The sequence below is a fragment of the Macrosteles quadrilineatus genome, unplaced genomic scaffold, assembly GCF_028750875.1.
Source record: "Macrosteles quadrilineatus isolate MER2022 unplaced genomic scaffold, UCM_ALF_1.0 Scaffold_1__1_contigs__length_201487025, whole genome shotgun sequence".
NCBI lineage: Eukaryota > Metazoa > Arthropoda > Insecta > Hemiptera > Cicadellidae > Macrosteles > Macrosteles quadrilineatus.
The window spans coordinates 46,174,984-46,189,946 of record NW_026542594.1 but is presented as its reverse complement, the minus strand read 5'-3'; the positions used below and the strand labels follow the sequence as shown (position 1 = coordinate 46,189,946).

The 14,963-nt window shown below is 35.7% G+C and overlaps 1 protein-coding gene across 2 annotated transcripts in view; it reads left to right on the top strand.

The window, feature by feature from the left end:
* LOC128982900 (kinase suppressor of Ras 2) overlaps window positions 1-14,963 on the top strand; it is a 149,311-nt gene that overhangs the window by 27,839 nt on the left and 106,509 nt on the right. For both annotated transcript variants that reach the window (XM_054401958.1, XM_054401957.1), the window contains exon 4: window positions 1,378-1,614. In XM_054401958.1, the coding sequence (XP_054257933.1) occupies window positions 1,378-1,614 (237 nt within the window). The remainder of the gene's footprint in view (window positions 1-1,377; window positions 1,615-14,963) is intronic.

The window sequence follows — 14,963 nt, the reverse complement described above, 5'->3', positions numbered from 1 at the left end:
CAGGATCAACCTTTTGAAGTGCGGTTTGCGGCTACTAAAAAAGACCTTTCATTTGATGTGCTTATTGACCTATGCTTCCGTTTAATATTTTCTTCCGGCTCCTTGTGAGCCGTCCCCCTGAAGAGTTATTGGATCACTGAATATGTGTTAAAATAGAGTTTTATGCCTTGTAACTTTGTACCAAGTATTGTAGCTCTACCTACATTATTTTTTAAAATATTTAACTGTCTTTGGACTTTATTACCACCCTGTATAATAAATAAATCCCTACAGCAAGGAATTTTTCCAACCGCTCTAAGGACCGCCAAAATATACCAAAAATATAAAAAAGGACCACGAAATGAACCTAGCAGCTATAGGCCAATATCCCTGATTCCAACATTCTCAAAATTAAACTAAAAAATTGTACTTGCTAGACTCCTAAACCATCTCGAACGGCATAGCCTACTCACAAATAAACAGCACGGATTCCTCAGGGGTAGATCAACAACAACAGCCCTGATACAGCTGACAGAACACGTCATAGACCAATTGGAGGAAGGATGTTGAGTGACCAGCCTGTTTCTTGACTTAAGCAAAGCCTTTGATTGCCTCAATCACAACCAGCTACTACAAAAACTAAAAGCCCTAGGAGTAGGAGATAAAGAAGCAGAATGGTTTAAATGCTAACGCTTTTTGAGAAGAAACCTTCATACAAAGGAGAGCCAGCCACCCCAACGTTTCAAGAACCAGCTGACGGAAAGGCTTCAAGAAAGACCCTACTATCTAGAATCAGAATTCTTGAACACCTGACACAGCGCCGCTGCCGACGAGAGCTCTCTCTGGACATCAAATGTTAACATTGTATTATCACATTACATTACTATAAAAATAAAAAAAATCTTTTGCACAATCTAAAATCTTTTGTTTTGACGCATGTACTATTCTCCCACGAATATGTAAATAAAGAGCATTGTCTATTGTCTATTGTCTCTCTGTTGCAATCAGGAGGAGATATCTTCATCCCCGCGATTGCAAAAACACCCTTATTGTTTCATGCATGGCATAGGACTACTCATTGTCTTCCGAGATCATGGAAGATGTCTAATACTCCCTGCAATGGTGAAGACATTATCACCAAATCTGGTAGCGGCAAAATCAAGAGAATCCTCTGTGATTGTGAAATCATCATTATAATTTTTCACAAACACAACATAATTTTTCCACAATTGCAAAGACATAATCTTTTTCTCCTGCTAGTGTGGTGGAATTTTTCTGTTTTGGTTTTTTTTCTAAAAACTGGTTAACGAGTGACTTTAAAAACAGACCCATCGCTAATTTTATTTACTCTTCACTGCATCAATGATAGGTGGATGTAGGTAATTATTGGTGTTTCAGACATTCTTCATAGAGGTGACAGTGAGAACGTAGAAGCTTTGTACTGGGACTCGTGGGACCGTCGTGTAGTGGTGGGAGGAGGCAGCTCTCCTCGGCCCCCCCGCTCCAGAGCAGGACGCTGTTCTGTACCATCTGAGGAGAGCTTACATCCGTCAGAGAGAGCCCCACTGTCTCCACCTCTGCCACCTTACCCGTACACAACACCCCCGTCCACACCCCCTGTGGGGAAAGGCAAATGTAAGTCTTTAGCACAGTACAGGTTATTGTTTACTTACAAAGGGTTTTGCAAGTAAACAGTATAAATGTAAATATATCATTTAAGTGTATTAGATGCATTTTTTATTTACTTTCCATTTGTTAATGATAGATAGTAAAACTGATACAATAAAAAAAGATAAAATTCAAGAGATGGTTTAATGAACATGATTTTCAAAGAACTGACAAAATGTGAACAAAAATGTAAATAGAGTATGACCAATATAATAAAACATATGGTTTGTGCACAAAAGGCAGGCAGAACATAGTATTCAGAGAGAACTTCTAACATACCCCCAAATTGCAACAAGGAACTGGGCAATTTTATTCTGTGACAGGAAGAGGGCACAATTTTGCTATTGGTCTTTTGAGTATTCCACTGGCTGTCTTCAGTGTTACAACGCAAATGAGATGTCAAGCCCAGGATGAACTGCTATGACTTTTGCTAAAGGCCATTTTGACGGAGGATATTGTTCGTCAGTAATAAGGACTAACTTTAAGTTCTGTGTTTGAAAATCTCCATTTATAAATTGTCTGCAGTTGCTGAAGATATTCCCTTGACCATCTTTTCCAGAAACTTTGTAACATTTGCTGCAACAACTGCCATCTTGAAAGTCTATTTGTTGGTACTTCCTTGAGGTCTGGTTCTGGTATTGTAGATAGTAATGCACCAACAAGAAAATGTGCAGGAGTCAATGTAGATAGGTCCTCAGGATCATCAGTCAATTTGCAGAGAGGTCTCGAATTCAAAACCGCTTCGATTTGTGTGAGAATGGTAGTTGTTGAAAATGACTGTCTCTAGATGATTATTTATGTATTAATTTAATTCATCAGATGTTTTATTTGTTTACATTTTGCAGTTAGTGTTTTCCTTTTGATTTGATTGTTAGAGTTGGTCTTGAATAGTTATGTCTGAATAAAACATGAAGTTTTTTTTTTGTACTATGTTTTCTTGAGATCATTTAAAAAGTATACCCCTTTTAGAAGAATCAGTATCGCGTTTTAACATTTGGCGACCGTGACAGGACAGTATGATGAGTGAAACTGATGTTAGGGAATTAATTAAGAACAAGAAACATAGAATTGTTGTCAGGGCAAACTTTTCAAGACTAGTGAACCATTTAAAGGATGAACTCACACAGGAAACGGTTCACTTAGATGAATTGAAAGGTATAGTGGGGTGGGTTAGCAACAAATTACACCATAATATTTCACATCTGGCAACCAACGCACCCCTTTGGATTCAGATAGTACATGCGTAGACGAGTCCAAAAAGTCCGAGACACAAATTTTTCGGGCACTCTATGGGTGTTGATGACGTAATCAAAATGGCCGCCAAAGTTGTGTGACATGATTCTACATTTCCCTATATAACTCGGGTTCATATTCTAATAATGCCCTACGTTTTTAGTGATTATTAATCACGAAAAAATTACCTTTCCGATGGTGTACTTTACTTCATTATTTACATTCATAATACTACGAATATTTATATTTGTATTAAATATTTTGTTTCTGATTTAGATTTTTTTAAATCATTTTGCTAAGTGTCGTGGATCGTGTTACACGTAGCTGAAAACGTCTTACATACACTTTTTTGTCAGAATATTACCTTTCTAACGGTATATATTACTTATATTTTAATACAAAAACACTGCTCAAAATTTGCCATAACAATGTAGTGGTACACAGTGAGTCGTTATCACCCCGATGGAATTTATAAGAGGACCGAAAGGTAATAGCGCTATTGAGTGCTATTAAACTTTTACTTTCGTTTTAAAGTTAGAGACAATAAAATTAAGTACAAGATTTAAATACCCCCGCCGCAGCAAACCTACCAACTAAGCGAATTTCCATTTGTCTGAATTTATTTTCAATTAAATATATTTTAATAACATTAGCTTTAACGAGTACCTAGGTTTGCTGCTACAAGGAAACTAATTAAGTGTGTTTTTTTTAGTAAAATATTGATAGCTTAGTATAAAATAAATAAACTTGCCAAGTTTGATCAAAATATATCGATAAACAAGCAAACTACAACATTTTATAATATTCTCCATAATAATAACATAGGAATTTTAAATTTACAATTTTTTTAAATTTTCTCCATCACCAATAACTGAACAAAAACACTTTTATATACTAAATTAATTGTTTTTTTTAAGCTCTTTACAAAGGTCTAAAGATAAATTGAAATATTTTGTGTTTTGAGGGTCAAAAGTGAGAAAAAACCATTTTTACCCCGCAAAACCCCCCGTAAAGCCTCGTTCCCATGGTCCGATTATGCTGGTTATGCTGGAACTCATTCAAGTTAAACCCGCTTTACACCTTTAAACCAAATTTCATCCAAATCGGACAAAAATTACTTAATTTGTTCCTAAAACCCCATCTATGGGTTAGATATATTTTATATATAACATAATTTATATTTATACAGATATTGATGTTTTATAATACTGTGCCCACAGATTTGGTCAATGGGCACTAAGGGTTAATCTGTTTGATTTAAGCCTGGATTATATTTTTGATGTATATGATATTTATGAATTTTGATATAAAATTTAAACAATATTGTATAGTGTACACTCTTTTGTTTTAGCGAATTTCCCTATAGGGAAGTAGCTATTACCGTAGGTGGCACGGTAAGACCTAGACCCGGGACCAATTTACTTTTTCATTTTGATTTTCCTAGAGGCCAAAAAACCCATTCGTTCAAATTATATATATACAGGGTGTCCCACGAAGAGGTTTAACCGTTTGATTTTATATTTCTTACCCATTCATGGACCGAACATTTTGAAACTTTACACAATTTATAAAGTACAGAAGGTGGTTTAAAAATGTCTGTGAAAGATCTATCTCCCTATCCCTTGTAGAAACAAAATTGTGGCGTATTGAATGTTTTTATTAACTAATTATATTATATAAATCAATTTATTATTAATTTTTAACTAGTGATGGATAACAGTTACAATAAATTTGGACTCTACTTTAGGGTTTTCACTAGGCTATGGTATAATTTCCTGATGAAAAAGCCTTATTTCCATAGAATGCGTTAATACAAATGTTCTACAAAACCAAAAACACTATTTTTAATGTGTTTAAAACATCATTTCTCAATATGCTCCGATTTTGTTTTTACAAGAGGTAGGGAACTGAAACTTTCCCACAATATTTTTAAAATGTACTTTATAGATTGTGTAAAGTTTCAAAATGTTCGGAGCATAAATGGGCAAGTAATCTAAAATCAAACGTTTAAACCCTTCGTGGGACACCCTGTATATATATACGTCCGTGAACGCGATAACTTGAGTAATTTTTGTCCGATTTTAATAGAAATTTGGTTTAAAGGTGTAAAGCGGGTTTAACTTGAGTTCCAGCATAACCAGCATAATAGGACCATGGGAACGAGGCTTTACGGGGGGTTTTGCGGGGTAAAAATGGTTTTTTCTCTCTTTTGACCCTCAAAACGCAAAATATCCCAATTTCTCTTTAGACCTATTAAAAGAGCTTAAAAAACAATTAATTTAGTATATGAAAGTGTTTTTGTTCGGTTATTGGTAATGGAGAAATTTAAAAAAATTGTAAATTTAAAATTCCTATGTTATTCTTATGGACAATATTGTAAAATGTTGTAGTTTGCTTGTTTATGGATATATTTCGATCAAACTTGGCAAATTTATTTATTTTATACTAAGCTATCAATATTTTACTAAAAAACACACTTAATTAGTTTCCTTGTAGCAGCAAACCTAGGTACTCGTTAAAGCTAATGTTATTAAAATATATTTAATTGAAAATGAATTCAGACAAATGGAAATTCGCTTAGTCGGTAGGTTTGCTGCAGCAGGGGGAATTTAATTCTTCTACTTAATTTTATTGTCTCTAATTTTAAAACGAAATTAAAAGTTTAATAGCCCTAAATAGCACTATTACTTTTCGGTACACATAGACATTGCATTGTTGTCATAACGACTCACTGTATACCACTACATTGTTGTGGCAAATTTCAAGCAGTGTTTTTGTATTAAAATATAAGTTATATATACCGTTAGAAAGGTAATATTCTGACAAACAAGTGTATGTAAGACGTTTTCAGCTACGTGTAACGGAATCCACGACACTTAGCAAAATGATTTAAAAAAATCTAAATAAAAAACAAAATATTTAATAAAACTTTAAATATTCGTAGTATTATGAATCTAAACAATGAAGTAAAGTACACCATCGGAAAGGTAATTTTTTTGTGATTAATAATCACTAAAAATGTAAGGCATTATTAGAAAATGAACCCGAGTTATATAGGGAAATGTAGAATCATGTCACACAACTTTGGCGGCCATTTTGATTACGTCATCAACACCCATAGAGTGCCCGAAAAATTTGTGTCCCGGACTTTTTGGACTCGTCTACGCATGTACTATCTGAATCCAAAGGGGCGCGTTGGTTGCCAGATGTGAAATATTTTTCAGCTAACCCACCCCACTAGTAGGTTTCAAACTGTAAGTATGGTTTATGAAGAGTTAAAGAATTTAGACACAAAGATATCTGACCATTTATTTCAATTTGAGGAAAGTGAAGCAATTCTTGAAGAAGAAGTGTCTAAAGCTTATAGTTATTTGGAAACCTACAATCAAGTAAATGTTTTGGTACAAAGTAAAATAAATGAGTCTAGAGATTATGATTTGGTCAGTAGTAATTCAGCTGTGATAGAAAATATTCCCAGCTGTTGTTTGACATTGTTATTTTATTTGTTTATGTTGAATGTTTGTAATCATTATTTCATTCTCTAGATTTAACTCTTACTTATGAATTCCATTACTTGAATTGTGTTAAATAAAGCCTACTCATTCAAGGCAAACAATCTTTATTCTTTAACAATTTATTTAACACAATATCTGCAATCATGGAAAAACATTTTGCTCCAGCAAAACTTTCAATAGATCCAAACTCTTCAACAGCAGCAATGGAATGGAATCACTGGCTCAGGACATTTACAAATTTTATTGAAGTGACAGAAGCAAATGAATCTGAGAAATTGAAACTTCTAATCAACTATGTGGTGCCTTCAGTATATACTTATATCAGTGAATGTTTGAATTTTAAAGATGCAATTGGTAATCTTCAAAATCTATATTGTAAGCCAGTGAACGAAGTATTTGCTCGCCATAAGTTATCTACTCCTCAGCAACAACCAGGAGAATCAGTTGACCAATATCTAGAAGCTTTAAAGATACTCAGCAAAGACTGCAATTTTAAAGCTACTTCTGCAGAAGAAAATAGAGATGACTGCATTAGAGATGCATTTGTAAATGGTCTGATTGCTCCACACATTCGCCAGAGACTGCTAGAGAACTTTAAGCTGCCTCTTCAAGATGCTTATGAACAGGCCCGTTGTTTGGAAAGTGCACAACAACAAGCCCTCCTATATCAACCCAGCTCAAATCTCAATTCAGTTTTAAAACAAGAAAACTCAATCGTTCAAGACGATGATACAAATAATCAAACCATAGCCGCTACTTCTGGGAGTAATAATAGATGTTTCTTCTGTAGATTCAATAGACATCCAAGAAATGACTGTCCCGCAAGAAATTCTTACTGTAAAGGTTGTGGTAAAAAGGGTCACTTTGTTAAGGTATGTAAGTCTTCCTCTCAAATAGATAAATCAAGTTTTGGTCAAAACTCAAAAATTAAACATACAACTTCATCTGTCATAAGCCACATAAGTTGTTCTTCAAGTTATCCCCTACTGTAGGTCTTTCAAAAGCTATTGTCCCAGTTAATGTAAATGGTAAAGCAGCTCAAGCCCTAATTGACACTGGTAGTACCACTAGTTTCCTGAGTAGTGACTTAGTAAATCAGCTGAAAATAAAAACCTATCCTTCTAAAATCAGTCAAGTATCAATGGCGGCTTCTGAGTTAACTTCTAAAACTAAAGGTGAATGCAAAGTTAATTTGAAGATTCTTGGTAACTCATACAAAAATGTGATTTTGTGCATTTTACCCAACCTCTGTTGTGATTTGATAATAGGTCATGATTTACTCAGTCGCCATTCTAAATTAGAACTCACATTAGGCGGACCCGAATCTCCTCTTGCTATAGTATCTGTAGCTGCTGCAAATGTACCACAAGCTTCACTATTTGAGCATATTTCACATGATTGTCACCCTATTTCTGTGAAATCTCGCCGTCATACAGTAACAGATTATCAGTTTATTTCAGAAGAAATTCGCTCACTATTGCATGAAGGGGTAATAGAACCAAGTATATCTCCATGGAGAGCTCAAGCTTTTGTTACCAGCTCCGAAAACCATAAGAAGCGTATGGTAATAGACTACTCTAACACTATAAACAGATTTACAAGTCTCGATGCTTATCCAATCCCAAATCTTGAAGAAATTGTCAATAAAGTTGCTAACTATGAAGTGTTTAGTGCCATTGATTTAAAAAGCGCTTACCATCAAATACCGATCAAGGCTGAAGATAAGCCTTTTACAGCTTTTGAAGCATGTGGTCAGCTGTATCAATTTACCAGAATTCCTTTTGGGGTGACAAATGGAGTTGCTGCATTCCAGAGAGTTATTGATGGCATAATCAGGGCAGAAAATCTTAATGACACATTTGCTTATTTAGATGACATAACAGTATGTGGTAAAACACAAGAGGAGCATGATAGGAACCTAAACAGGCTGATGAACGCTGCTAGCAAGTATAACTTGACTATTAATGAAAATAAATGTTCTTTTTCAATGAAATCTATTAGTCTCCTTGGATATACAATAAGCAACAAAACCATTAAGCCAGATTCTGATCGGCTTTTACCTCTAAAGAATTTCCCCTTGCCCACAAACGCATCATCCCTAAGAAGGGCAGTAGGAATGTTTTCCCATTTCTCAAGATATGTCCCACGATTTTCTGAAAAGATTAAAGTTCTGACAACCAGCTCTTTCCCTTTATCCGCAACGGCTATAAAGGCATTTAATGAACTGAAACAAGAGATTGAAAATGCCTCAATGAGTCCCATAAATCCTGATCTACCCTTCACTGTTGAGACTGATGCATCTGACACTGTAATAGCAGCAACACTGACCCAGGAAGGAAAACCTGTAGCCTTTTTCTCAAGAGGTCTGTCTCATAGTGAACTAAAGCACAGTTCGGTTGAAAAGGAAGCATATGCAATCGTGGAGTCAGTACGAAAATGGAGACACTATTTGCTAGGCAGACATTTCAAACTAATAACAGACCAGAAGTCTGTCTCTTTCATGTTCAACTCTAAGATATCGGGGAAAATTAAGAATGACAAAATCATGAGGTGGAGACTAGAACTATCAAGCTATAGTTATGATATTGTTTATAGACCTGGTAAACTGAATGTAGCTGCTGACTCTCCATCACGAGTGTGCTCGATGAGCGACAAAATGAACAGACTTCATCAATATCATGAAAGAATGTGTCATCCTGGTGAAACTCGTATGTATCATTGGATAAGAAGCAAAAATTTACCATACTCCCTTGATGAGGTAAGAAGAATGACTGCTTCCTGTAAGGTATGTTCTGAAGTAAAACCAAGATTCTTCAAACATGATGGAAAATTAATAAAAGCAACATCACCGTTTGAACGTCTTAGCCTGGATTTTAAGGGTCCTCTTCCCTCTTCTACAAGAAATCGGTATATGCTAACAATCATTGATGAGTACTCACGATTTCCATTTGCGTACCCCTGTCCTGATATGTCCTCTTCGACTGTTATTTGCAAACTGAAACAGTTATTTTCATTGTTCGGTACTCCTAGCTACATTCACTCCGATCAGGGATCTTCTTTTCTTTCAAAAGAACTAAAGGAGTTTCTCGCTTTAAACGACATTGCTTCTAGTCGGACTACTGCTTACAACCCTCAGTGTAATGGCCAGGTTGAGAGATATAATGGTATAATCTGGAGAACAGTAGAACTTGCCCTTAAGAACTATCAACTTGACGTGACAAAGTGGGAATTAGTTCTGGATGAAGCTCTTCACTCTATCCGATCCTTGCTTTGTACTGCCACGAATTGTACGCCACATGAACGAATGTTTGGACATCCCAGAAGATCACAAAATGGTGTTTCCACACCAACCTGGTTGATGACTCCTGGAAAAGTGTTGATGAGACGTCCTATCAGAAACTCTAAGTATGAACCAATAGTGCAGGAGGTGACATTGCTGGAAGGAAACTCTGATTACGCTCATGTACGATTGCCAGATGGGCGTGAGACAACAGTGTCTACACGCAACTTAGCTCCTTGTGGAAAACAAGCTGAGAGAACAGATTTTGATGATGAATCAACACCGGAGAACCACACAATGGAACTTAATAGCGATGTAAACTTAGTAGACGAGACCCAGGATGTGTCTCATCCCGATGCAGAGGTGATAGAAGAATCTGCAACTCAAGAGCCTCTACAAACCTTAAGGACTGATGAAACACAATCACAGAGACGAAGCTCAAGACAGAAGAAACTACCTTCTCACCTTAAAGACTTTAAATTATATTAGCGGGGAAGAATGTGATAGAAAATATTCCCAGCTGTTGTTGGACATTGTTATTTTATTTGTTTATGTTGAATGTTTGTAATCATTATTTCATTCTCTAGATTTAACTCTTACTTATGAATTCCATTACTTGAATTGTGTTAAATAAAGCCTACTCATTCAAGGCAAACAATCTTTATTCTTCAACATCAGCTAAGAGTGGAAGTTCAAATTTAAAGACTAAGCTTAAACTTCCCAAGATTGAACTAGTACAATTTAGCGGGAATCTTAAAGAATGGCTTCCTTTTTGGGGAATTTTTAAGAGGATAGATGAAGATCCCTCTATTGATGATGTTGATAAGTTCCACTATTTAGTTCAGGCCACTATTCCAAATTCTAAAGCGAGACAAATTGTAGATAGCTATCCTGCTACATCAGAGAATTATAGAGATGCTATTCAGAGTTTAAAAAGTCGTTTTGGAAGGGATGATCTTTTGATAGAAGTCTATGTTCGAGAACTTTTAAAGTTGCTACTCAATAACTTAAGCCAAAAGGTAGTGATTTCGACCTTATTTGACAAATTAGAATGTCAGATCAGAGCTCTTGACACATTAGGAGTAACTACTGATAAATGTGCGGCTATTCTTTACCCATTAGTTGAGTCGTGTTTGCCAGAGGATCTATTAAGGGCGTGGCAACGTCATTCCGACTTTGATCCAGAAGCTGATTTGAAGAATAGACTCGATGCGCTTTTGAAGTTTCTGCGAATTGAAGTGGCAAATGAGGAACGAATTTCACTTGCTACCTCAGGTTTTGGGGACTCGAAGAGACAATTGGGTAAGTCATCCAAACCATTCTTTAGTGACGAAACGGAATCAATACTAACTGCAACCGGTCTTGTCAACCAAAAGGTCGATAAAACCCCTATGAAATGTGTTTTTTGTGGTGAAAAACATTTGACAGAAAATTGTAAGAGTTGTAGTAATCTGACACATTTAGAAAAGGTAAACCTATTGTCAAGTAACAGATGTTGTTATCGTTGCACAAAGTATGGCCATGTCAGTAAGAAGTGTCATGTTCGATTAAACTGTTCTCTTTGCAATGGTCGACATGCAACAGTAATGTGTAACAAGTTTTAAGATAAATCTAATGTAAATTATGTTAATGATAACACTTTAGTATTTTGTGAAAGTAATTTAGCTAATAATGCACACTCTGAAGTATTTTTACAAACTGTACGTGTGAATATTAGAGGAGGTAATAAAGAACGAGCAGCACGTGTCATTTTTGACTCTGGTTCTCAAAGGTCCTTCATTTTGAAGAAAACTGCAGAAGAAATGGGGTATGTATCATTTGGAAAAGAAACCCTTAATCATGCATTGTTTGGTGGATCAGTAACAAATGCTGTAAAACACAATTGTTATAAAGTAAGGTTAAATGATTTGTGTAATGCTTACTATTGCAACTTTGAAGTTTTGGATCAAGATGTGATATGTAATGATGTTTCAACAATCAAAGCGGGTCCTTGGATAAACGAATTACAGTCTTTTGGTATCAATGTTTCTGACACTGTAGAAGGGCCAATTGAAGTTTTGATTGGATCTGATATTGGTGGAAAGTTGTTTACAGGGAAACGTCATGTTTTGACAAATGATTTAGTTGCAATGGAAACCTTACTTGGTTGGGTGTTAATGGGAAAAGTAAATGTAAAAGGAGTGACGTGTAAATCAAGTGTAATGACTGTAACATCTTTGTTAACACCTATTTCTGACAAGTGTAGTGTAGACATTCCTAATATAGAGGATCCTGTAACTGTCAAGATGGAATCTGAAATTAGCCTAGTAAGATTTGTGAATGTGATGAAGACACTTTTGGATATGAATTTAAAAAGTCTATATCATCAAGTGTAGCAATTTTGAACTCAGAAAGTTCAAACAAAAAAGAAGTAGAAGAAGTGCAAGATAAAGAAAGTTCAAATGGAAAAGTTGTAAATAAAGTTAAATTTAGAAAACGAGGAAAACAAATTAAGTTACCAAAAAGACTGAACTTTTAATATGATAATATGTGTTTTGAGTCTTTAAATAATGGAAACTTAAGACTCAAAAGGTGGGAGTATGTTGAAAATGACTGTCTCTAGATGATTATTTATGTATTAATTTAATTCATCAGATGTTTTATTTGTTTACATTTTGCAGTTAGTGTTTTCCTTTTGATTTGATTGTTAGAGTTGGTCTTGAATAGTTATGCCTGAATAAAACATGAAGTTTTTTTTTTGAAGGCTACTATGTTTTCTTGAGATCATTTAAAAAGTATACCCCTTTTAGAAGAATCAGTATCGCGTTTTAACAGTAGTGAATTCTTTGTATGTTAGTTGAGTGTTACCAACGATTCGTTTTAGGTGATATTTCACTGACTTCACTCCTTCTTCCCAGTGACCACCGAAGTGAGGAGCAGATGGAGGGATTTCCACAATGTTCCATCTTTAGTTAGCAGATCTCTTAGTTTAGTACTTGCCGTTGTTGAAGCCATGAATAGACATTTTAGTTCCGCATCAGCACCAATAAATGTAGTACCACAATCACTGGACAGAGTGGAAGAAATTCCACGGCGAGCTGTGAATCTCTTATATGCTGCAATGAATGATTCTGCAGAGTAATCGGTGACTAATTCGAGGTGGAGTGCAGATGTTGACAAGCAGATGATACTGCAATATATCCCTTGTAGGTTTTTGCTGCTTTACCTCACCAAGTCTTGATAACGAAGTGACCTGCGTAGTCCACACCAGAGTGGAGAAATGGTCGTGAAGGGGTGACTCGAGATGTAGGAAGCTGTCCCATAAGTTGCTGAGCTCGTTCGGCTCTGTATCGAGCACAAGTGACACACCGTAGTAGTTCTTTCTTAATAGTTGGTCGACCACCGAGAATCCAAAAACGTTGTCTAATGGTTGATAATGTAATGCTTGTACTACCGTGTAGTGTACGAAGGTGAGATTTAGATATTATTAATTTTGAAAGATAAGAATCTTTTGGGAGGAGGAGTGGGTGTATTGTGTCATACTCAAGATTGGATTGATTGAGTCTACCTCCAACTCTGATAAGTTTATTTTGATCAAGAAATGGAGTGAAATTGCGGAGTTTACTAAACTTATTGTTTGGTTTCTGATTAGTAAGTAGTTTTAGATCTTCATTGAAGGCTTCTAGCTGAACAATACCTGCCCAAAGTAGTAAGGAATCATTTAATTCTTTGGGTGTCGGATAGGGAGTGTGTTCTATACTGTCGATTTTCTTGAGACAATTGATTAGTCTTCCACACCATGCTGTGATGCGAAGTAGCTTAATGAGATCAGAGTAGCGATAAAGTAAGTCAGTTCTGATTTAAATTGGGATAAATACGTTGATTTCTGACTGCGCTGCTCAGACACGGCTTCCTCTGCAAGTTCGTCGGAGCTCTTGGGCCATTTTACAGAATCTTCTGCAAGCCACGAGGGTCCTGACCACCACAACTTGTGGTCCACCAGAGCTTTATAGGAGACAACCCACGTGAAGCGCAATCGGCTGGATTCTCTTTGCCAGGAACATACCTCCAACGAGCTAATGGCTCTGTTTCCTTTATAATGCTAACTCGATTACAAACAAAGTCTTTCCACTTTGATGGGTGGTTCTGAATCCAAGTAAGAGTTACTTGAGAATCTGTCCACAACCACAATGGAGCAGATTTGATATTTAGAATTTCTCTGACATATTTTGCAAGACGCACCAACATTAATGCTGCTGTAAGCTCCAGTCTGGGGATACTCATTTTCTTAGGAGATGCAACTCTCTTGGTTTTAGCACAAATGATGTTTACAAAAATACCTGACTCAGACCTTACTTTAATATTCACAACAGCAGCCATTGCAGACTGGGATGCATCTAAAAACCCGTGAAGTTCCACACAGCAGGAAGATGATTTGGTGAGACCTAAAAATCTTGGAATTGATATAATAGACAAGTCTTTTAGTTGAGCTTCAAGATTTTGCCAGTGTGCTAACAGGTAGGGAGGAAGAAAATCATCCCAGTTCAACTTAATCAACCATAGTTGCTGCAAAAATATTTTAGCTTGAATTATTACAGGAGAGATAAATCCTAAGGGATCAAATAGTTTTGCAATATGAGATAGAACACTTCTCTTAGTTATCGGAACTGGAGTTCGGAAATCAATCTGGAACTGAAAATCGTCACTTGCTGGTTTCCAAGTTAATCCTAGGGTTCTTACAGTTGTTGATTCTTTGATTGAAATTGAAGCATTGAGGCATTCGACAGTGTTAGGCATTCTACTCTACTTGAAAAACTTCAAAGACTAGGAGTAGCAAAACAAACTCTTAATTGGTTTACGTCATATCTCACTGAAAGATCTCAATACGTAGAAATAACTCACTTGACAAATTACAATAGAATTATTAAATCATGCTCAACTTATAAGCCAATAGTTTTCGGAGTGCCACAATGCTCAATATTAGGGCCCCTGCTTTTTTTGTGCTATCTATGTGGAATGAAAGATTCTTTAATATATAATAAAAATTCAACACTATGTCTGTATGCTGATGACTCGAATTTGGTGATATTATCCAACTCAATAGAGCAAACAGAAATGTTTGCTTATATTGTAGAATTGGAAAGTATTGGAAATTTTCTTAATAACCACAACTTGATGATGAATTTACAAAAAACTAAATTTATAAATTTTAAGACAAAACAAAATAGACAGAAGGAGCCAATAACAATAAGCTATAGCTTACAAAATATTGATGAAGAAATTAGTACAAATTTTTTGGGTTTAACACT